Source organism: Poecilia mexicana, unplaced genomic scaffold, assembly GCF_051168715.1.
Source record: "Poecilia mexicana isolate PSO_F unplaced genomic scaffold, ASM5116871v1 scaffold_6, whole genome shotgun sequence".
Taxonomy (NCBI): domain Eukaryota; kingdom Metazoa; phylum Chordata; class Actinopteri; order Cyprinodontiformes; family Poeciliidae; genus Poecilia; species Poecilia mexicana.
In genome coordinates, this window is record NW_028263375.1 from 2,412,833 (window position 1) to 2,437,438 (window position 24,606).

The 24,606-nt window shown below is 40.4% G+C and overlaps 2 protein-coding genes across 10 annotated transcripts in view; one reads left to right on the forward strand and one right to left on the reverse strand.

The window, feature by feature from the left end:
• ncalda (neurocalcin delta a) overlaps nt 1-4,298 on the forward strand; it is an 81,647-nt gene extending 77,349 nt beyond the window's left edge. For all 9 annotated transcript variants that reach the window (XM_015009399.2, XM_015009400.2, XM_015009401.2 and 6 more), the window contains 2 exons: nt 800-919; nt 2,529-4,298. In XM_015009399.2, the coding sequence (XP_014864885.2) occupies nt 800-897 (98 nt within the window). In that variant the 3' untranslated portion in view covers nt 898-919; nt 2,529-4,298. The remainder of the gene's footprint in view (nt 1-799; nt 920-2,528) is intronic.
• LOC106931335 (grainyhead-like protein 2 homolog) lies at nt 2,204-24,312 on the reverse strand. The gene is made up of 15 exons (XM_088006049.1): nt 23,922-24,312; nt 23,261-23,447; nt 21,294-21,722; nt 21,141-21,196; nt 19,133-19,349; nt 18,940-19,051; nt 15,651-15,745; nt 8,658-8,816; nt 8,492-8,549; nt 7,624-7,763; nt 7,491-7,528; nt 7,197-7,282; nt 7,022-7,107; nt 6,860-6,924; nt 2,204-5,521 (listed from the first exon to the last, which is right to left on the reverse strand). Exons 1-15 carry the CDS (start codon nt 23,933-23,935, stop codon nt 5,407-5,409), a joined length of 1,857 nt encoding a protein of 618 aa, XP_087862175.1. The 5' UTR covers nt 23,936-24,312; the 3' UTR covers nt 2,204-5,406.
• Nucleotides 24,313-24,606: the final 294 nt, after the last annotated feature.

Here is a 24,606-nt window from a genome sequence, read left to right on the forward strand (position 1 = left end):
TGAACTAATAAAGGAGGGAAAAGAACCAGAAATAAGTACATGTAATAGTTAATGAGTCAGATCAATAAATGTGTCTCTCAGTTACAGTGTTTTGAGAAAATGTATATATTGAGCCAGATGACTGTTTTTGTGTCAGTTGGAGATGTTGTTAGTTTCATTCCACTTCATGTTGAAAGATTGCAGAGTCGTCCTCTGAAATCTCACAGCAGAGAGCCAGAGTAGTTCTGCAGCTGAACTCAAACAGGAACTGGAATCTGGAACTGGAAGATCAGACTTTCTTTTCTCTGTTTACATTTTTCTGAGTCCTAACAGTTTGTGACGGTAGAATTTGGACATATGAGCTTCACACACACCAAACCAAAGCGTTTAAACCGCGATGCTTCAAACGTGACGTGTGAAGCTATTAAAACAGACATGATCTGAGGGGGCAGAACGAGGAAGTACTTTTTTATCATCTGAGGAAGAGAAGGAGGAGGACGAATGGGTGGCTTGTATAGAAGAAGCCAGAGTCTGAGGGTGATTTAAACATCCAAACACTGCCACCTGGTGGTCATTTCTGAGCACTAAAAATCCAGGGTTCATTAGAGAATCCCTAAAAAAGTAACTTTGTCAAAGTCGCATAAAAGTTAGCGTTTCTTTTGTGTGATTGAGTCTTTTCATCCTCAAATTTCCACATGATCATTCAAACATTTCCTGCTTTCTCGCTTCTGCTGCTGTGTGTGTGTGTGTGTGTGTGTGTGTGCGTGCGTGCGTGTGTGTGTGTGTGTGTGTGTGTGTGTGTGTGTGTATATATATACAGGTAAACTGTCTTTGGAAGAGTTCATCAAAGGAGCAAAAAGCGACCCGTCCATCGTCCGCCTGCTGCAGTGCGACCCCAGCAGCGCCGGCCAGTTCTAAACCCGAGGCAGCTCCGCGATCTGTAAGCCTAACTCTCCATCAGTCTCTTCCACTAAAAATTCATTTGAGGCAGTTAGAGGACAGGTGATGAAGAGCAGGAACGCCTCATGGGTTCAGAGTCGTGCAAACCTGACTGCGGTGCTGATGTAACCGAGGCAGGGCAGAGGTCCAGCCTCACAGGCTGTTCTCTTCTCCCACGAAGCCTGGTTCCTCCCCGGCAGCCAGCCCTGCTGGTGTGGGAGGGCTCAGCTGCAGCGCTGTAGGAGGTGACCTGGTAGGCTGGAGATAAACCTGCAGAAAAATCGATTTAAAGCCCTTAAATGTCATTTATAGACATTTGTGAAATGTTACTTTATTGGATTAAAAGTGTATTGGTTCAGTTTTATTTTAAAGTCATATTTTCACCATCTCTGCTTAGAAAGACAGGTGTAGGTTGGTCAGATTCACGTTTTCTGTAGCGTATTGTGAAAGTTTCCCAGATTCCAGCCTAACAAATGGTGAACACTGCAAAAACACAAAATCTCACCAAGTAATTTTTTTATCTGGTTTATAGTGTAAATAAGACAAAAGTAACATACAAATAACTTTTCAGCAGGTTAAAGGTCGGTGGTGTCCAAACCTTTTGCCCACGAGGCCAAAACTGGCAAATGGAAACTACTTGCAGGCTGCAAAATTCATTCACTTTAAAATGCAAAAAGGAGTTTATTGTGATTTTTCTCCTTTTAAACTTTACCTACTTGAAAGTAAACACCGTTTTTATGAAATCTATAAATCCTTAATGATCCAAAACGTAAACAATAAACTTTGGACTGTTGCCTTATTAAAAGAAAAAACAATTTACAAATGTTTGGGGTCGTAAGTTGTTTTCTATTTTGTTAGTAAGTTTTTTTACCGTTGTTGACTCGTTGCTCCTTTAACATAATGGGTTGAGTAGCACTTTTTAACAGTGTGTTTGGTGAGATATTACCTTCCACTCACTCAGGGTGAAGTGTGAGTTTGCTCTAACAGGTAGAGGGAAAGCAGTGTGATCTCAGTGTGAGTCAGTGGATTCCCAGCCGTGGTGATTAACACGAGGCCCACTTCCCAGAACTCACCGAGTGATGCTGCAGACCGACTGCAGCTTGGAGAAAGCATCCTGTCACTGCGCAATAACAACACACTGACATACAGCGTGTCATCTGAGCTCTGCATTAAAGGGACAGCACTCCTGATCTCCACTCATTTATTTTCTCCTAATAAAATGTTAAAATATACATATTTCTTTAACAGATTTCCACACATTATATAGATCGATTCCACACAGATGGCTGTTTGAAAGCCTTTATTTCTGTTATCGATGGGGATTTTCCACTTACAAATGAAAACATGACATTTAAAATGAGAATATTATATCCGACTAATAAAAAAATTAATACAGAATTGTGAGTTCAGTGAAACCTGCTTTCAGGGTGTCATTTTCAAAAGATAGTTTAATTTGACAAAAAAAAAAAGCACTGACGCTTGTCAGCAAGCGATGAAAGGGAAAAAATTCAGGAGGTGTGATTGGCTTTGCTAGACATGCAGATCCACACAGATATTAAAATAATCTGCGCACAGACACATTGACTGACTTGATTTTGTTTTCTTCACAGTGCTTCTTTGGGTGACTCTACATGCCTGTAACTCTGCACTATGGAGCAGACTGATGATGAAGAATGACAAGATAAAGATGAAGAAGAATCCAGGCCTTCAACATGTACTGAGGACTTTTTAAAGATGGCCGCAGGAGCCTAATTCATCGTTAATATTCCTTCTACGCCCCTCTCCCCAACCCACCAACTAAACAGCTGTCTGTCTGAAATCCAGGCAAAATCCACACCACTTCCGGTTACAGACCACCCTCACCGCCCCTTTCTGACTGTAATGAATCTCCTCAGTTCTCCTGTAGGCCTGTTAGAGTGTAGAGAAGGTTTACCGTAGGTTGTGTGTATATATGCAGTGTAAACTGGAGTCTCTGTATCAGTGTCTTTGCTTGGCTCTCTGTTCTCTCGAAACTTCCAGTTAGGTCCACACAGAGCGCCGCGTGCGACAGACTGAGCGCGTGCAGAAGAGGGAGAGAGAGAGAGATACAGCACGTGCTGTAGGTGAGCAAGAGAGGACCTGTGAAGTCTGTCCTTTGCTCACAATGAGTCCCGCTTTCATTTTCTTCTTTTCTACCGTAAGACATGTTTTTTTGTGTTTGTTTTGTTTTTTTTAAACTTGATAGACTGTTTGTTTTATATATCGTGCTGGAACGGACACATCGCGTAACATTATGCTACTATGCATATGCTCCCGGATCCGTACTTAGACTTTGTGATGAGCGTCCCTCTCCCTCCGTCTGTTCCTTTATGTTTTATTTTGAAATATTGGAAGTAAGAGCACAGGAAGTGCTGGTGCGCTCGAGCTTCTCACACAACACACACCTTAGTCTTTCCAGGTGTTTCGAGTACAGTGTAGGTATTTCTTTTGAAGTGCACCTAAGCTCATTGAGCAATTCCATGTAGTCCAGAACGTTCACTTCCGAACAAAGTTGTGGTGAAATAATAATAATGAAAATAATAATAATAGAAGATGTTTATTTAAATGTCGCCGGATATCAAGCATGCGGACCAGATTCTTTTATTTCGACTAAAAAGTGAGGCGCACAGAAACGCCTCACACTCTCTTTTAACTTGTTTAATGAAATGCTGCATGTAGTCGTTGGGTACACGGGCATGTAAACTAACACGACACGTTTGCATGTGACTTAGGCGCATGTGTGTTTATACTATAAGTTCATAGATACTCAAACTGCCAGCGGAACGACGGGCTGTTGGTCAGACATCGAGCGCGTCCCACCGGATGCGCGCGGGAGGTTTCGCTCGGATTTATCGCCTCCGTCTCCTCGCTCGGCTTCGCCCTGCGTTCAGGAGGAGAGTCTGAGCAGGATCCACCTGAAGCCGCCCCGTGAATGTAACCGAGCATCGAGAAGCTTTGAATGTTCAGAAAAAATGCTAAAGAAGACCAGCAGAGAATCCGAACTACTGCAACGATGCTGTCACAATGTGTCGCTTTTACTGTTTTTTATAAATGTTCACGGAGAAGCTTTTCTTACAAAAGAAAAAAAAAAGAAATGCGTCAGGTGTAATATTTCTGTCAAATACAAATTAGCGAATTGTGATCAAGTGCCAAATAAAAACAAAACAGTATTGCATAAATTTATACTATGGGATGGTTATATGTTGAACAAAATGTTTGTAATTGTTGAATTTTGTAGGTTTTGTAAGGTATCCTGTATTTTAGTGACTGACGTTTTGAAACACAGGATTCTCTTATTTTTTCTTCTTTTTTTGGTCAATTAAAAGGCAAGAATTAAATCTATGGCATACTGCGTGCACATATTCATGTGGTGTGTGTGTGGTTCATTTTTGTTTCGTTAAATTGTGATTCTGTCTTACATTGGACGTAAAAACCCAAGCATTTTTGTTCAAATGTCAGGCTTTTATAATGTAAAAACAATTGAACTGAGATCATTTATTGTGCGTTTCACCTCTCACGCGACCTTTGACCTGCACAACAGAAATGCGTCACCGTGGCTACGGTGTTCTTTTGGTCACATGCGGTGTCGTTTTTCGTACTGAACGTAGCTTTTGGAACTATGGCCACAATGATCAACGTTGTCATCAGACCAGAACATGTTTCTGTGGAACTTCAAAGGTGTTTTAACTAGGACTGCACCGATAGCAGCTTACTATATTTATATGGTACTCCAATCCAAAGGAAATAATCAGAAAAATTCAAGGCTTAGATTAAAAATCTCTGATCTGAAATCGCAGAAAGTTGTATAAACCTCTTCAGTTTGGAGCAAATATAAATAATGTTGGAAAGAACCCAGGAAAAAAAACTATCTTTACTGCTATCATGTCATTTTAAAATTCTGAGACATCTATTTACAACTCGCATGCAAACTTTTGACATGCCAAAAAAACAATACAATCTGAATAAATTCAGAGCAAAATAAAACAAGGAAAAACATAGAAACTACTTTCTAGAGACATCGTGTACAGCTGTAAACATAGAAAATGTGCCTCAACCATGAATAATGCTATGCTAGATCACATTACATCAGCAGACGAGGCGCCAACAGCAGACCTCACTAGTGTTTATTGTGTTCATCCTGTGGAACCTCAGCAAACCAGCATGTTGCTTTATGTAGATCTGGAATATTACCGGCTCCAACGGAATAAAAAGACGGTTCAGAAAGCAACTGCTACAAGGTAACATTCGTATACCGTCACACATTTTGGCTCTTTGTATAAAAAATCTCCTCTTAACCAGGCAGCCTGGCTAAGACTACCGCGTGGCGTTCAGGGAACCCTGCTTGGTGCAGTTCTTTATGGTTACCTGCAACGCTTGTGAGTGTCCACCCAGTTCTGTTGCCTCACTCAGCAGGTATCTTCTCTGTCCATATAATGTAATGACTGAATACAGCACTGAGGCTGACGGAGGTCAGATTTCTGACAGGGTGACGTGAAACGAGTCGGCTGAGCTCTCCAAGGTGAGGATGAAGGTGTCCTCGTTAGAGTAGTGCTGGATGATGTTGTTGTCCATGTTCACCAGGACCCTGTGGTTCATGAAAACAAAGAATGCTGTTAAAAACGGAAGAGACTACAGAATACAGAGCCAGAGTTATAGCTAATACTTACTTCCTGGTTATGCCGTTATATATATTAACTTTATCAAAATGTTTTTGCCCAGCTTGGAATTAATTTAAAAACCTTACATAATATGGTAGCCATTTAGTTTTTAATCCTCACCACTAGTTTTCAGTTCCAGTCCAATTCAAAATAAGACATGTCCACATCAGTCCCCATTTTTAGGACAAATTAGCAAAACGTAGCATGATAACATGCATAGGTAATCATGTAGCGGCTGTTAGAAACAGATGTAATGGTGTGCTACATTTGTACTCTGAAGTCAAAATTTCCAAGTCCTAAGTCACATAATCTGAGTAAAATCCCCAGAAGTTGAAATCCTGATTTGAAAAGCTAATATCCAATATGGCTGCCAAATAAATAGCAGATAGCTGCATTAAAACCCTATTTATTTGCAGTTCCCTCACTTTGTACATTATAAAATCAGTCACACACATATCTCTAATGAACATGTTGCTACAGTACTTAAGCATGTAAGATATAGAGAGAGTCGCTGCTACGGATTTGTATTGCTAACTATAGTTAGCACAACAATTAGCAAACTGACGATTTTGGGGACAATATCAAGTAATAGCTTTCATTTTGTTGGTCAAACTGTATCAGTTAGCAAAAAGACAAGGAATAAAATAAGTAACTTACTTTTCATTTCAATTTGCCATGTATCCAATTGTGACTTAAGAAGTTACAACTTCAAGTTCTGAATGTTAGCATCTGTAGACACGTTGTCCTTTCTAGCACTTTAATAAACAATCTGTTAGTTTGACTTAACTTTGTAAACACCAGAAAATATGCTTTCCTACAAATTAAAATAGAAATATCCTAAATTATGTAGTTTCATTGAAATATTAGTTACTGTATACCCAAAGCATAAGCTTATGGATCCAACTTTCATCCTACACACAACTACATTAATACTTTTGGATATTATGCTGCAATAGCAGTTTATTATGCTGTTACGTCATGTTGATGCAGCTTTATTGACCATTTTTAGCTTGTTGCATACTTGAAATCACACTTTCATTTACATTCTCCACTACAATGGCAATCATGTTTGTATAAACACAGCAATTATGTTTTCCTCAATGTTATATTAATTATTTTGGTGGAAGAAAAGCGACCTTTTGAAACCTTAAGTTTATATTACTTTGCATTAGTATGTGTTTTGCTTTCACAAGCGAAAGCTGAGACTTCCCTATGGTTAACCACATGTCATCAATTGGATGTCTTGTGTCTGTGAACTTTCTCACCCTTTTTTGCTTTTCTGATAAACTTTAGTGATCTTCTCAACAGGCACTGTGTATTTCTCAGAAATCTGTCAAGATAAAGTAAAAAACACATTAAAAGTATTCCAGGTCCAGATGAAGCGTTCCACATTTCAACCATTGAACATCAAGAGGCTGATCACTCACCGCCTCCATCAGTGCTCTGAGGGTTGGGGCATGCAGCATTAAGGCATCAAACACCTCATCACACTCCTTCCTCACATACAGCAGAACTAGAATAGAATGAGCAAAGCAAAACTTTTTAAAAAATGGAATAAACTATATTTGAAACAAAAACAAGAATCTGACTGGGATTATTCACCTTTCCGTTCAGGCTCCACTTTGGACTTCTTGGGCTGCGGTGGGCAGATCTCTTCTTGACTTGACATCGTCTTCTTAGGCAGCCCTCTGATGAACACATGAACAGACAAACAGCCCAGAATGTTAATACTTGATTTGAAAATCAACTATTTAGAACTCAGACAAATGTTTTTGTTTCCAGTCTTTCCTGTCGCGCCACATTTCAGGACAACACATCTTAACAGTCGAACACAAACCCTCTGTGTCATACTGAGCTGCAGCAGGCAGGATGTCTAACAGAACCAGTGATGCTCACCTCTCCACAAGAACCTCATCAGTGCTGACGGCAAACACCTGCAGGAAGCGTCAGAAAGAAGTGAGAAGCGCTCGCCCAGACGGAGGCGGCGAGCGTCACGGCGGATGTGTCAGCAAATCGACTGGATTCTCACCTGCCCCGCTCTCTGCAGGTTCCCGAAGTGGACATCGGGGATGAACAGGACCGGCTGGGAGTCCAGGTCCAGTATGCTTTTGAACAGCGTGCTTTCAGCCCTCCTGATGGGGGACCTCGGCCCCAAGCTGCTGTTCTTTCCTAATTAAGAGAGGCAGACAGAGAGAGAAAGAGAGCTCAGCATTTGTTTTTAAGCAAACTCTTAAAGGGGTGGGAATGTGTTTTTCAGACACTGAGCTATTAAACAGCACTAACAAGTAACTATTTTAACTTCAGTTGTTATAAAAATGCTATATGTATCAAAAATGACTGAAAAATTTTTTGACTTTGTAATTTAACACCTTGAAATTGGGTTTCTGTCTCTTTAAAAGTTCTTGTTCTGTCTTTCTTAAACTCCGCCTTCAGGAAGTGGTCAAATGGTCCCTCTGTTCACCCTTAGACGTTTTTACCAGCATTCCACTGAGAAGTAGCTTCTATAATGAGCTCAGCAGATGCGCAGTTCCAACAAGTGTTTGCTAATTGCTGCTGGCTAGTCTGAAGGATCTGAGAGGAGGAATTCTGGGGAAGTGCGGCTCTGTGAGGCAGAAGCTCAGAGGAGCTGCACTGCCTTCGAGACGCCATTTAGCATTTTTCACAGCTGAATGGTTGCCATGGAGATTAAAGGACTTCTCAAACATGCATGAAAGAATCAAAGCATGTTTTTGATGAGGGGATAAAATTAGAACACGATGTAAAGCTCAAAAAAGTCGGCTTTAGGTAATACTGCCCCTCTAAAGTATCGTACAAACATTTGCTTCCATAAAAAAAATGTTTGCCAATATCATTTTACATCAAATGAGCTTAAGTTAGGACAAAACAACATGCATCACCTTTTATCCTCCTCCTTAGCTGCTTCTTCTCCTCATCGCGTAGCTTCCTCTCAGCTCCCTGCAGTGGGGGGAGGAGAGGGGAAACAGTAATTAAAAGAACGGATCCACTCGGGTCCAGTCAGTCACGCTGAACAGTCAGCTCCCGTTGCCCTTGACCTTCCCTCACCTTGTCACAGAAGACCTTGATCTGAGCGAAGGCCCTGTGGACGGGCCGGCTGCTGCAGCTGTTGTAGCTGTAGGTGTCGATCTGGATTATCAGAGGCATGCCCTTCACTCCCTTCTGAGACGAGAAGTCTGTGCTCAGACAGTTGACAGAGATAAAGACCTGAAGGACAGAAAGACAAAAAAAAAAAAACTACGTCAGACCTTAAACCACGATCAGACCGTTGAGCTGCTGCTGATGGTGGACAGGTGAACACTTGAAGTATCTTCTTGTAAAACACCTGGGAAGAGTTCTGATAAATTAAAGAGAGATGATATTTTTTCCTGTTTTAGCTTCCCTTCATTGGCTCCCTGTTAAATCCATGATTCTCCTTTTCACATATATAATAATCACCTCCATCATACATCAGAGATGTGATTGGTCCGTATGTTCCCAACAGAGCACTTTGCTCTCAGATTGCAGGTTTATGCTGGTTCCTAGAGCTTCTAAAGGGAGAATGGGAGACGGAGCCTTTAGTTCTCAGACTCCCAGTTTTAGTCCATGAGGCAGACACCCAGTCTACTTCTACAACCAGGCTTAAAACTTTCCTTTTTTTGATAAAGCTTATGGAAGTATGCTGCTGTAGACTGAAAGAAAGACTGACCACTTTTCCTCATTATGCTACATTCTCCTACGTCTCTCCAATTTTGCATATTTCAGCCTTTAACTTGATGTTTTCTCTGCAACATAATTGCAGTGGCGATTGTGCGGCCCGAGTCAGAACTGTTTATTTAAACTAGATCATCTGAAAAGATGATCTTGACACTTCCTGGTGTTTATGATGGCCATACCTGATTACTGTCACAACTGCTCCTGAGTAAAACCCAGATCAGTATCACAGCCTCTGCTTTCAGGCCTAAACAACAGCTCTACAGATGTTCACAACTGTTGTTTAAACGCAGGTTGCATTGATAGAAGGACGGAGAGATAAACATAAAGGCAGTGCTTGGTGGAAGGCATCTCTTGGATACAAGAACCTGGTTGATAAAAAGTTTGTTTTAGTTAGGCTTCTATTTTGAAAGTTCTAACCCCTCTCTGTTGAGATCAACTTCCTGAAGGTAAGATTGACGAACTGCACAACCCAATGGCTTCACCTGGTGGGACTTCCCTATTCGTCCACAGGACCCAAAGGAACCTGCCTCCATTGGAGCCAATTTGGTGATTATGCAGCCCTCAGATGTTTACACCAGGAACACATGAGACGTGTTTATGTTTTATAATACAACCACCAGTAGGTGGCTTTTATTTGATTTCCCTATTTTGTCTGCAACACATCAGCTGATGATCTTCACTCGACTTTTTTCAGGGATGCCTCAGAAACTGCAACTCAATCATGATCCTTCCTGGTGCTCATTCTGAGTGTAGCAGCTCATCATGCAAATCCAGACGATTTGCTGGCCTTGATGTGTGTCAAAATACATTCAAATCAGATCGTTCCTTCTGGGCTCTTACCTCAGGGAGTAACGCTTTTCCTCTGCAAGCCGAGTTAACATGGAAAGCAGCATGTAGACTGTTTGTCTTCTTCTTCGAACGTTACGTTTAAGTTTTAAGGAGGTTTTTTTTTTTACCGTTAATCATGGTGAGATGATTGAGATCTGGTTCTCAATTTCTACGTCGTCAATCCCACCTCAGCAAAACGAGGAGCCCTGGTTCTACACCATCACAACCAGGGTCCCTCCCTCCCATCAAGAATGTACCAAAGAGTCATCTCTTCCAAGAATACCTCATCTGACTAACCTTTAACACATCTGACTCACATCTGCAACTCCTTACATGTTAGCCTTAAAGCCTGCCAACATGTGCCATCACAGTCTTAGTCCTCCCTTAAGTACCATTTCCCCACACTTGATCAGATAAAAACCACCTGGTTGACAATGCCATGGCACTTTGAGCTCTCTTGGTAAACACCTCTCTGTTTATAGTTGGTATGCAGGTAAAAAGAAAAGGAAAGTGGGAAGAAATCCACGGTCCGTGTCTGGACACGTTGGAGAGCTAGCAGGATGAGTGGGATGTGACAGGAGTTTCTTTCTTCCTCCCAAAGGCAGAAAGAAAGAAACATTCATCTGTTCCACCGGTGTTGGGACTGTGTAGGCTGCTTGGGTCGCTCCCTACTGATAAAGTTATTCTGCCAAGTACAGACAAGAGAAAACCACGTTTCTGTGACTGCCAGTCCATCACAGTTGTTCTCTGTGACTGCGCTAACACCCTTGCCTTGAATCTAAAAGGTAACGCAGCAGACGGCCAGGTACTGTTATTCAATCCACAGACAGACTCCATTTTAAAAAATGTGAAGTTTTGACAGTTGCTAGGTAAGTGTTAACATAACCCCAACATGTAAAGACCTCAGCAATGCCATTAGAGAAGCAGCTGTTGCTAACCATCATTAAGCTAACGCTAACGTGGCTGCTGGTCTTCCAAGGAGTGAACGTTCCAGAACGTTCCCTGCAGCATTGTTTGGAGAAGCTGCTAAAAACCCCAAGAGCTCCATAATTACCCCTGAAGTCATGATGAGGTCAGAGTACCGGTAGCTAATCTGACAGCTAGAATAAACTACATTATAGTGGTAGTGTTCATGAGTTTAGGATTTATCAGTCTTATGAATAAAATCTAAAAAAAAAAGTCAGTGTTAAGGTTGAGGCAGCTCCCTTAATACACTCACATCATCCAGAAAGTATTCACATCACTACACTTTTTCCGTATTTTGTTTCGTTTTGCTACATTATTCCAAATTGTGTCTAATTAATCTCATTCTTCAAAATTCTACACTCAAATGCCCCATTATGGTAAGGCAGAAAAAACAGTTTTTGAGTGTTTTGCAAATTTATTAATAACAGAAAACCAAGACATAACATTTAGCCTTTGTTTAATAATTTGTTGATCCACCTAAGCAGCAATTGCAACCTCAAGTTTGTTTGAGTGCGATGCCACACACTTAGCACACCTATTGTTAGGCTGATAACCATTATATTGGTGGAGACCAAATTAAATTCCTGAGACTATCTTCCACTACCGCCTCCAAACTGACCTGAAGAGAATCTGAAAACTGCGGCAGTCTGTGATCCAGCAGCAGATGCAGTTGTTACATGTGTTGGAACCTCTTTTTTTTTTTTTCCCCCAAGTCGTGAAGCAAGAACAGTCTGTTCACGTAAACCTCTAATCGTTTTTAAAAAATATCAAAGTCTTGTAACGTATCCACGACTTACATCAGTCTTAGCGAAATAGAAGAAAGCAGTAAGCGTGTGTGAGAGGTTGAGTGTGAGGTGTGTGTGTGTGTGTGTGTGTGTGTGTGTGTGTGTGTGTGTGTGTGTGTGTGTGTGTGTGTGTGTGCGCGTGTGTGTGTGTGTGTGTGTGAGCATCGACAGGTTTGATGAGTGGAAAAAAAATGTTCCATGAGAACCCAGAAAGTTTGTATTCTCTGGACAAATTAGAGCAAAGCCACAAAACTGGCATATCAGCAGGATAATTACTATAACAGAATGGCTGAAAACAAAACTAAAATTTTTTTAAAAAGAAATCAATGTCTAGTCAAAACCCAGATCTCAAAATGTGTCTGAATTTGAAGAGAGTTGTGAAGAACCAAATGTCTTCAAACTTCAACATGTTGCAGCAATGTCTTTAAATAAACTAGCTCCAAAAATTATCTGCAACAAACTCATAAAGCAAACAACTAAAGAGAGAAATTACTGTTAGAACTGGGTTTATTAACCGATACTCTGCTGGCTGTTATAGAAACAAAGTTATATTTTATTGATAAAAGCAGAGTTTTTTTTTTTTTTTTTTTTTTGTCAGTCATCGACAAATAAATCAGTTGTTTTCTTGTGAATCTGTGAGTGATTTAGTGCACAGTGATGACAGAAGGTCACAGTGTCATTAAGTGAACAGGAACAGTTCACAGAGCCATCCAGACAAGCCCCACTTCTCATAAATCTCACATTTTGGAGAGGTGGAGGGAGGCATGGAAAAAAAAAAAGCCTCAATTTCAAAGACTTCAAATAAAATCAACATGTTGGTTCAACTTCTAAAACTCAAACCACACCCAAAAAAAAAAAGAAAAATCACAGTTCGGCCCCGGCAGAGTACAGTGTAAACACTCCTCCACGCGGCTGTCTCACAAATTTACCTACATGGAGGAACATATTCTCATGACTGATGCCAAATCGCATAAACCGAACACAAACACCAGTAGATTTTTCCGGTAAAACGGGACGGGCGGCTTGAGCAAACAGGTCGGCGGAGATGGATAACGGTTAGGTGAGCTCTCACCACGGCTCAGCGATCACTTTCCCACTGCGCCGCGTCAACAGCATCGTGCCCCAACCTGCAGAGGTGAGGGCTGATTTCTGTGAAAGCCTAAAGCGCAAATGGGCCTCCTACACAGCTCCGCCGATTCCCACCTCCACCGACCCAAGCCATTTACAGTTCCTCCACCAACGACACATGCGTTGCTGCCAGCATCAGTGGAAGTGTGTGTGTGTGTGTGTGTGTGTGTGTGTGTGTGTGTGTGTGTGTGTGTGTGTGTGTGTGTGTGTTTGTTTGTAATACCTTGTGGGGACGATTTTCCTGACATATGCTACGTTGTGGGGACCAATCGCTCCTCGTGGGGACCTGAGCCTGGTCCCCACGAGGGGAAACCCTGTTTTTGGGTCAGGGGTCAGAGTTAGGGCTAAGGTATGAATTGAGTTTTGGTTAGGGTTAGGATTAGGTATGTGATGGTTAGGGTTAGGAAAAGGGTAAAGGTAAGGTTTAGGCTGTAGAAATTAGTAGAAATGAATGGAAGTCAATGGAAAGTCCCCACAAAGATAGCAAAACAAACGTGTGTGTGTGTGTGTGAGTGTGTGAGTGTGAGTTTCTGAGTGCAGGAGGGTTGCTGTGTTTGTGTGAGGGCGCTCAAATGCCCTCGTAAAAAGTGGAAAGTTGAAGAGGACTCTGTGAAGTGGCAGTTCGGTGCCGTCCGCCACTCCGCCAGCCACAAAGCAAACACAAACACAAACATGCTGCTGGAAGACTCGCTAGCAATAAGGATGGAGCGGCCTGTTGCCTGGCAACAACAGACTGCGGCAAATAAATAAATAAAAAAAAGATTTGTGCCAAATAATGATCCCAAAACTCTAGATCAGAGATCAGTAATGTTTGCAAAGTGAAATCTGAAGATGAAGTAACTGCAGCAGATTTACACAGACAAGGTCTAGTCAAAACCCAGGGAAGGCTGGGCATGGCAGGGCTGTGGAAAAACAGATAATGTTGATCTAATGTGTTGACTTAAAGATTCGAAGACTTCATTTTGAGTACAAAGATTAAAAACGCACGCATACAGAAGTAGAAGCACTAAAGTCCGAGGATGTTTTTTACTGATATAATAATGACATTAACTGGCAGTCACACTGAGTAATAACATGGGTGAAATAAATGCTTTGAGCAACTGGAAATTAATTTCACTCCAATTGCCACAGCAAAGCGTTTAAAAGATAAATCATAAGCTAAAAGATGTCAGAGTGCATGTTTTAATCATTTCATATTATTCAGGAAATAAGGAAGAAAAAAATACAAAGATGAAATCACAGAGCACTAACTCATTCCATCCTAACACAGTCATCATGGTGAATCTCACAGCCTTTACTGCAATACAGAAAATGAGGTCACATCCAAAGCGACACACGGTGGCCACACCTGGAACACACCTGGAACACACCTGGAACACACCTGGAATACACCTGGAATACACCTGGAACACACCTGGAATACACCTGGAACACACCTGGAATACACCGCTTCAACGGTTCTCACGATGGGAAAGTCAAAAGAAATCAGCCAAGATTTGGAAGAGAATTGATGAGCTGCACTAGTCTGATGAACAATTTATCAATGCTTTAAGGAGCTACATTCACCTGTTCAAACATTACACAACAATCACGCCGCTCAGGAAGGACACGGGTTCTGTATTCCAGAGATGAACGGGTTCTGGTCCAAAATGTGCAAATCAACCCCAAAATAAAAGTTAAAACTTTGTGTAACCTTCAGCATCCGCAGTGAAACGTTTTCTGCAGCAGCACAAGCAGAAAAGCAGAAAGGCAGAAAGGCAGAAAGGCCGCTCAGCAACGAAGAAGCCATTACTCCAAAGAAAGAAAAAAACACATCGCGGTTTGTAAATTAGCACAGGAACGTTTGAGCCAAAGACATTAATAAATAAATATCTGACATATTCTTTTGTCATTATTGTGGCATTTAGAAAATAGTTATAATTCTGGTAATTCTAACTGATTTAAAATAAGAGAAGTTTAGTCTAGCGAGATTAAAAAAAACTGTGTGTGTGTCCAGTTATTCAGGGTATGTAAACTTCTGGTTTCAGCTGTACCTCATAATCAATTTTTTTCAGCTATAATATGAAATAAGAAAATGCTGATAATTAAAGTATCCTGTCTCAGATGGAACCACTTGTGCAATCATGTTCACTAAGCAGTAGAAGAACACGGTACAGTGAACACATGAGGGGAGCGCTGCAGCAGAAACCTGCCGAAAACCAGCAGAGCGCAGTGAAGGCGTGTGGGAAACCGTAAATATTTACAGTCAAACCTGCAAAGCCGCAATTGCCAGTCTGCGTTTCTGCACAGCCGTTTAAAGAGTGACGCTCGGCCCGAGTGTGAGAGGACGGGGTCACTGCTGCTGGCCACAGACTGCCTGCAAATATGGCTTCTGTGTTCATCCAAGTGAAATTAAAGTGGAACGTTTGTAGTAGGCTGTACAAAATGTTTTTTTGTTGTTGTTGTTTTTTGTTTTTTTGCTTTTACATGCTCAACAATAAGCTCAACATGGAATAGTTTAATGAATGGAAGTGAAAATGGATCTGTAATTCATGCGAGATCTGACGGATGGACATATTGGACTGCATGTCGTCATGGTAATCGGCCGGGTTCTGAAAACTTCAAATCCCAGCATGCCTCTGCTGCTGTTGACTCTTACCTTGGCTTCTTCGCTCACATCCCAGGTGAAAGACACGGCGTTGTAGGCGATTTCCTCCACGTTCCCAATGGTGCTGAAGCTCTCCTTGTAGTCGGCTGGATGCAAAGACAGGAAGCACAAGAGAACCGTTTCAGATGGGGAGCTCCGGGGCAGACATCCATCTGTCGTCATTTTTAATATTTCAATGCAATCTCAAAATTACAACCAGGGGAATCTAACCTAAAAGCTCTTTAAAGTCGAAAATGATTATGATTTAAAACCTTATTTTTGGGATGTTTTATCCAAAAAACTGTACTGGACAGGGATGCGACAATGTGAAAATTTGAGTTGATACCAATGTACGATGTTAATATTGTTGTTATGACCGATAACTGAGATATGTATGTTTTTATATATATAGATTTATACACGTATACACACAGAGATAGATATAGTTAGATTTAGATACAGATATATTTTCCTACCCTTTCAACATTGTAAAATCACCAACACACTGACACTGCTACAGCCAAACACTCCACAGTCATGACCAAACGAATACCAAATGACCAATCAAAACAAACAGCAACAAGATGGAAATCAATATCAGTTGATAATAACAAACGTTTTTCTTTTTTCTTTCTTTTTTTTTTTACCCAGGAGTAGAAAGTGAAAATTATCACTATATATTTGGTCTGTGGGTTTTTCTATGAAGTATTGTTTTACCACTTTATTAATCCGCCGTTCCAATGTTTTAATAAGAAATTTATCAGCAAAATATTACCCAGCAACAAGAGGACCTGCCGGATGGTTCTGTTCTATAACCTGGGCCAAAAAGGAACAAGAGGGAAATATATTTAACCTCTGGATGAATATGGAGAGCAGTGAATAGTTAAGGAGGAGAAAATCCTATTTTACAGCTTGTTTAAGGTTAAATTGATTAACTGGAATATTTCAAAGGGTTTTGTGGGTGAAAGGGAAGATTACATTATACAGCAGTATAAAGTCAACACTTCATTCCATCAATGAAACAACATGGTGGTGACATCATGGATTCAACTGGAGTATTTCCCAGATTTTTCAAAATTCCACAAATTGAAAACACATTGTTTAACCTAAAACTTTCAAATTCACCAGTTCAGCAGACAAAATAATCAAAATATATCGGGACTTAAAATTTTTGTGAAGCTTGAAAATATAAAGTTTATTAATCTATTTGACTAAACGAACCTTCTGAACTTTCCTGAACTCATAAACTCTGCAGGTTGTTTAGCAGTTCGCCAAAACAATCTGCAGAGTTTATGAGTTCAACAACTTTTGTTCCTCCTCTTATCCTCTTATCTTACATGCAGTATCTCTGAGTAATCAGAATCTGATGCGCAAATATTTTCACTTCTTAATCCGACTTCCAACTAAAAAAATTAATAAATAAAACCATCCCAGCACGCCCCGGTCACGTATTAATTTCCACTCTCTTACCCACTGTGCAGCAAGTCCATGCCAGCAGCGTTAGTGGCGTGAACTTGCCACACACAGAAAAACCCACTAGTGGATGACAGATCTGGTTCATTCCTGAGTTTTTAGGCTGCAGGTTGAGGCCTGCCTCTTTAATGATCATACAGGATATGGCCGCTATCCAGGCCTGCACTCATCTCTCCGTAACGTCTATGCAAATGCAGCCCCACTGGCTGTCTGTTCACATGACTCCTGTGGGAATCGAACATCAACTGTTATTCTGTTATTCAAATCTAATCCGGTTTTACCGCACAGCAGGTGGAGGGATTCTCTGTCAGGTGTGCCGCCTGATCCCACCTTGTTTTTCTTGTAGAGTAAGGGGGGGAAGTTAGCGGTTCCTGAGAGTAATAGCTAATGCTAACCCAGGGGTGGGCAACTCCAGGCCTCGAGGGCCGGTCTCCTGCAACTTTTAGATGTGTCTCAACTTCAACACACCTGAGTCAAATAATGAGGTCATTAGCAGGACTCTGGAGAACCTGACTGCACTGAGGAGGTGATTCAGCTGTTGGATTCAAGTGTGTTGGGCAAGGGAGACATCAAAAAGTTGCAGGACCAGAATTGCCCACCCCTGTGCTAACCTGTGTAAAAAAAAAATAAAAAAAAAATGTCTCTCTTTCATCCTCTGGTCCTCTACCAGAGGCCTGGGAGCTTGAGGGTTCTCCTCCAGTATCTTGGCTGTGCCTAGAACTGCACATTTCTGGACTGAGATGTCTGATGTTGTTCCTGGGATCTGTTTGAGCCACTGCTCCAGTTTGGGGGTGACTGCCCCGAGGGCCCCGATGACCACAGGCACCACTGTGGTCTTCACCTTCCAGGTCTTTTCCAGTTCCTCTCTGAGGCCCTGGTATTTCTCCAGTTTCTCCTGCTCCTTTTTCCTGATGTTGTGGTCACTTGGTATTGCTACATCCACCACAACGGCTTTCCTCTGTTCTTTATCCACCACCACAATGTCCTGTTGGTTCGCCATTACCATCTTGTCTGTCTGGATCTGGAAGTCCCACAGGATCTTCGCTCGGTCATTCTCCACCACCTTTGGGGGAGTTCCCCACTTTGATCTCGGGGCTTCCAGTCCATATTCTGCACAGATGTTCCTGTACACTATGCCCGCCACTTGGTTATGTCGTTCCATGTACGCTTCCCCTGCCAGCATCTTGCACCCTGCTGTTATGTGCTGGACTGTCTCAGAGGCCTCCTTGCACAACCTACACCTTGGGTCTTGTCTGGTGTGGTAGATCTGAGCCTCCAATACCAATATATTGGTATTGGTTAACTGAAACCAATATATATATATATATATATATATATATATATATATATATATATATATATATATATATATATATATATATATATATATATATATATATATATATATATACGTATATATATATATACATACATATATATGTATATATATATATATATATACATATATATATATGTATATATATATATATATATGTATATATATATATATATATATATATATATATATATATATATATGTATATATATATATATATATATGTATATATATATATATATATATATATATATATATATATGTATATATGTATATATGTATATATATATGTATATATATATATATATATATATATGTATATATATATATATATATATATATGTATATATATATATATATATATATATATATATATATATATATATATATATATATATATATATATATATATATATATATATATATATATATATATTAAATCCTCTTACTATATATATTAAATCCTCTCCTATATATATTAAATCCTCTTACCAATATCCAGTACCCTTTGCTTCGCAGTATGTTGTCTGGAATGCCAGTACTTCCAGTTCTTCAGCTGGTCGTCTCTGGACTTGTCCTCCCCAAACACCACCATGATCACACTCTGCATGACGAAACACAGTCACACAGCGTTATGAGGGCCGAGCGCGTCGAGCTTTTAGCCGGGACTCTGAGGATCCCTCACCTGCACCACAGTGTCCCGCTGCAGGTCGGAGCCTCCCAGAGAGGCGCGCCGCTCGCCACTGGAAGCCGGGCCCCTGGGCTGACAGTGGGCCGACCTGTAGCCGCTGTCGGACAGAGACAAGGCGTAGAACTGGCCCCGGTTCAGGTAGGCCATGGGGCCGTCTCCTTGGCGCGGCCGCAGCGACATGTTGGCCTCCAGGCTGTAGGTGAAGCAGTCTCTGCAAGACATTGAGTTGTCAAATCCTTCAACTGTTTTTGTCATAGCAGTTTACGAACAGGTCAAGGTAGTGAACATATGGAAAGGTTTTTAATAATAATTGAAATCATGTGGTTTGTATTCCACTCTAAGGCTGGAGCTGACGATTAGTTTAGCAATCAGTTACTCTACCAATTATTCTGATGATTAATCGAAACAAAAAACAAATCTGCAGATTTTTCATTTAACCACTCAAGCTTTTTTATACAATGTTAGAAAAGCATCAAAAGATGTAAATAAACAATTCAATTCATTTTCTAAAACTGAGAAAATAAAGATTTTATTGCCTAAAATACAACAGCATTCCATTAGCGAACGACTGGGTTGTTTGTAGCAAAGGATGAATCTGCAGCTAAAACACTAAGATACTGAGATAACTTCTACAACATCATTACTGAGGGCTGCAACTAACTAGAAATGTAGTAATCTATTATTCTATCAGTTAATTAGATTTTAAAAATTGGAACATTCTGCAGATTTTTCATTTAGCCACTTAAGTCTTTTTAGACAATATTGGAAATGCATTAAAAGACGCAAATAAACAAATAATTCGATTCATTTCTTGAATAAGAAAACTGCCCAAAATGAAAAAATGTAGCGTTTCATTAATGAATGCTTGATCATCTGTAGTAAAGGATAAACCTGCAGCTAAAAAATCTTTCTAACATCAACATGTGAAAAGCTCAGGCCTGAACATCAATACAGTGAAGAGCTGACCTGGTGTTTATGGTTCTAGTCAGAACTGGTGATTGGAGATGAAAACAGGAAATCACTGGAAATAAAGAAAAGGGATAAAAAAAAACCTGTTGGATTCTCCACATGGCTGGAGACCAACCAGTCAGAGCGAACAGAAAACCGTTTTCATCTCTGAAAAGGAAATGTGCAACGTTTCTCACAAAAACTTTTATTTTGCCATTATTTGAGATACGCCTGCAAATTTAGTGTCCCAATTTGACACTTCTAAAACTCTTCCAACAATGAAGGACGTGAACAAGTTTTCTATCCATTTGTTCCTCTAAAATAAATGGAATTGATTTCAATTCCCTTTGGGATTAATAACGTATTTTTGAATTTGAACTTGAAAAGGAGGAGGGAAAAAAACAGTTACAGATGGTAGGTGATCCAGTGTTTCTTCTGCTCTAGAACAAACACTGTTAGTAGATTTAAGAAGTCCAACCTGTTTAGGAAATTCATCTGAAGCAAAGAATGTTAGAAACCCTGGACTGGATGAGGTTTTCTTTCACGTCCTGAAACTAAACTGGAAATGATACTGACAGTAAACCAGTCACAATAAGCAATTCATTAATTAATTTTGTTATGAATTATAATTAACTTGATCATTTCCATTGTGAGGATGAATATTTTCTGAAGGGTAATTTTTTTTGCAGAGACTTCATAATTCATTTTATTCATGGTTTCACTTGTGTTTTTAATTTCTGTTTTATTTATTGTTTTTGGCTGTCATGTTTCATTTTGGATATTTAAAATATATCTTCAAGTTCCAGTGTTTAGTGATCTTTACAAAATTAAAGTTTACTGATGTTTGAGAAACTAAACTTGCATTATTATGTCGTTAATGTATTTCTTGAGACGGTCTCAAAAAATAACAAACACCCAATATTACAGTTTATCGCAATAATTTCTGGAACATTTTACCACCCAGTAATTTTTGTCATCATGGCAGGCCTATCTGACAGGTTGATTCATTTAAGCCTTTAGTACCAGAAGGTTATGTCTGAACATAAAGTCTCACATTGGTAGTTGATGGAGGGATGGGTCGACTCGTGAAGATCGACTTCTGTGATAAATCTGTAACAAACAAAGAAAGCAGGTGTGTTTTGAAACAACGGAAAGTAGAGCAGAAGACAGGGAACACAGAACTCGTATGCAGGAAGCGGCACCTGACCTCTTCCTCCCGTGGTTCCTCATACGTGCTGTCTGGAGGGCTGCTCTGCTCGTCCTTTTGGTACCCAGAGAGCGATAAGTCGTAGCAGCTCTGCTCGTAAAGCATCCTCAGCTGCTCTCTGGGTTCCTCCAGGTGGGAACTTAAAACCGGAGTGGACGCCTGGGACTCCGTCTTCACCAGGGCGAGAGGAGCACAGCCACCGCCGCCTCTACCATCTCCTCCTCTGGTGTCCGAGGCAACGGCGGCAGCGGCACGCTTGGAGCCGTGGTGTTCCGCTGCAGAGCCGTTCAGGGAGAGGTTCACCGGCATGGACCTCAGGGCCTGGCTGTGGTGATCCAGGACTTCCGGGCCGCCATAGGCGTTGGACACAGCAGCGGAGGGATCCGGGGGCGGGACACCGCCGGATGAGCGCTTCCTCTCTCTAGGAACCTGAATGGATTTAAGGCAACAGAAAAGATAAGAACTAAAACCTGAAGTCATTACCAAGACCCACACAAAGACAGAAGGGGAAAAAATTATGTATGAAAGTCTAAAGTCATTCTCGTTAAAATGACAGATTATTGTGATATTAAATAGTAAGAGATCATTTCTGACCTTTTTTCACTTCCCTTTCACTTCTAGTCACCACACTGTTACCAACTCAGCGACTTTTAGGCTATATTTAGCAACAATCCAGAGAAAGACAATAAAATTCAATAGCGGTCTAAATCAGAATCGGCCAGTAAGGCTTTTTAAAGATCGGTAAAGAAAACTGTAATCAGTTCAAACCTAATCATTCATGTTGAGGATTAGTCACTACACACACAGTAAATAGGAGTACATACACACCTGCTACATTTAAAATTCCTCTGATAACAACAAATAACGTCTGACTGTTCTAGTTCAATTTTAATGAAGAAATTAGAGGGACTGCATTGTCAAATACAAATTAGTCTGAAGAAAAGTGATAAATGTACTTCAGTGAAGTAAATCAGGTGTTGTGGTTGTTGGAACTGAAACTGAAGCACACATACAGTTTTCTCAAATCTCCACTTTGGCTGGGCTTTTTATAAGTAATTGAGTTTCTGTGTGTATGAAAGGCTAAAAAGGTTATAGTTAAAATTAAAAGAAATAAATAATATGTATTTGTATTTATATACAGATTGAAAGGAATCATTTTGGTCACAACGTTTTTGAGATGCCAACCTGGCATTTTAAAAGGATGCGTCTAGATTTTTTATATTCCATACTCTTGCAAAATTAGAGTGTGGATTTTTGGTACATTTTGTGTATCTAAAATCAATTACCTCCAAATAATAATAATAATAATAATAATAATAATAATAATAAAGTCTCCACCATCTGAGGTTTGTGTCGCTGCTGTAGTTTGATAGTTTCAGTCATAATTTAACATTTGATAAATGTAACTCTCCAGACATCAAAATAAACACAAGAAATTAAATGGAAGCGCTGTAAATTGATCATAATTTATGCGATCTGTAAAAGTTACCCATTACTTTACACATGGACAGCACATATGGTTAAATTGCTCAGGGATTTTCAAAATGAAACACGGAAAACATCTGAAAAAATGCAGACACGTAATATTGAAACAAGAATTCTGAAATATTTACCTGTCAATGTTTGACATTCAACCTTTCACTAACTTTAGACTTTATAAGTGCTGTCCATGTGCAAGACAAGAGTGAACTCTTCTTTAGTCTTTAGATTTTTGGCACATTTATTGTGCAAGTGAAACAATCTCTGAAGCAAACCAGACGTTTTTGATACTACACAAACGTCCATTAGTGGAGATCATGAATTCCCAGTAGAAGGGATACTAAAGTAACTTCCCCCAATGGGATCTTGCAAAATTTTTGCACTCTCTCTGTCAAAAGTACATCTTTTTCATCCCTTAAATGTCAATTAATTATCAAAAATGCACTTTTTTTTTACACTATTTTACGTGCAAAGCCGTTCTTTCTGACCTTGTAGTAGTCATACAGCAGCCCCAGAGCTGCCACACTGTCCTCATCTCCATTAATGCTCATCATGGCCTTGGTAGCGGCGATCAGAGGGTTCTCCAGGTAGTTCTTCCATGCCTCATCCTCGCTGCTGAACACTCTGCGGGGGGCCACTGACATTTCATTTGGCACCACCACTACCAGCCGTTTACTGTTGAGGGATGGGAAAGTAGGAAGAGACGGAGAGCGTTGGGTGTCAGATCAAAGTCAATCTGTCAACACGGGAAAACAGTCTGTGGAGCCAACAGGCATGCCTCAGGCTGTTTCTCACCAAACTTCTGTCTGATTGGGTGAACAGGGTGCATTTCAGATGGGCTAAGAACACAAACTATGACTGTAAATCATATTTTTTGTCACACACAATACTCAAAAGATAACCATAAAAAACATCTTCGTTTGAGAATTTGCTATCATTTAGAATCAGAAAAAAGTTTTCGCACCCAACACATCTTATGTTGCACTTAAAACAACGCGGTTTTCCTCCCTCCCCCCAGTAAGCTAGGTTCTAGTTGTGCTTAATTATCTAAATATTGATGGGGTTTTATTAGTACTACGCCTGAATTTCAAACCAGCGTGTAAAAAAAAAGAAAAAAAAATAGAAGTAACATTAATGACTTTGTCTTACCTATCCAGGTCCATGTTTGCACTCTGTAGTAATTTCTTTGGACTGGCGCGAGAAACCGGCCTTTCGAGTTGGATCGGGTCACTTTGTTTGGGGCTCTTCAAACTTCGGCAGCCTGGGCCCCTGACGCTGTCTCTGAGGAGGCTCCCGATGAAAACAGCCAACAGAAGAGTCAGTAATCTTACCAGCTACACCGTGGTCCAATGTCCATCTTATTACAGTCAAGTTAAAAAAAAAAAACAACACCAACAAAACATCAAACTGACTTCATTAAGAAGAAAAACTTGTGTATAACTGGACAGGGTTTATACTTAGTTGCGAGGGATAAAGGTGTTCAATGCAGCACCTAAAGAGGCAGGACGAATGAGGAAACGGGGATGGCTTTGCTGATTGGTCAAACGACTCCATACAGGTGGTGCATTCTTGTTCCTATTGGTGGATTCACAGACGAGAGGGTTGACTTAAAAAGGACAGGGAAGCGATGCACGTTTATTATTTATGTGGTTTAGGGAAATAACTCAGAAAACAATAAAAACCAGCTGGTTTACATGGAATAAGTTTTAATTCTGGATTAACACTTATTGGTCCTTTGAGGGATAATTACAAATTTTATTTTTGCATAACTTTGGGTGTGTTGGTGCAAAGAATATCAAATAGCATTCTTGCATTCTCTGCAGTATTTTTTATG

Excerpts from the sequence above, each read along its gene's own strand:
- LOC106931335 (XM_088006049.1), bottom strand. Across the intron at positions 21,723-23,260 it reads TGCTGTATGACTACTACAAG|GTTCCTAGAGAGAGGAAGCG; the intron begins GTCAGAAAGAAC and ends AAATCCATTCAG. Across the intron at positions 19,350-21,140 it reads TCCCTCCATCAACTACCAAT|AGACTGCTTCACCTACAGCC; the intron begins GTGAGACTTTAT and ends AATGTCTTGCAG.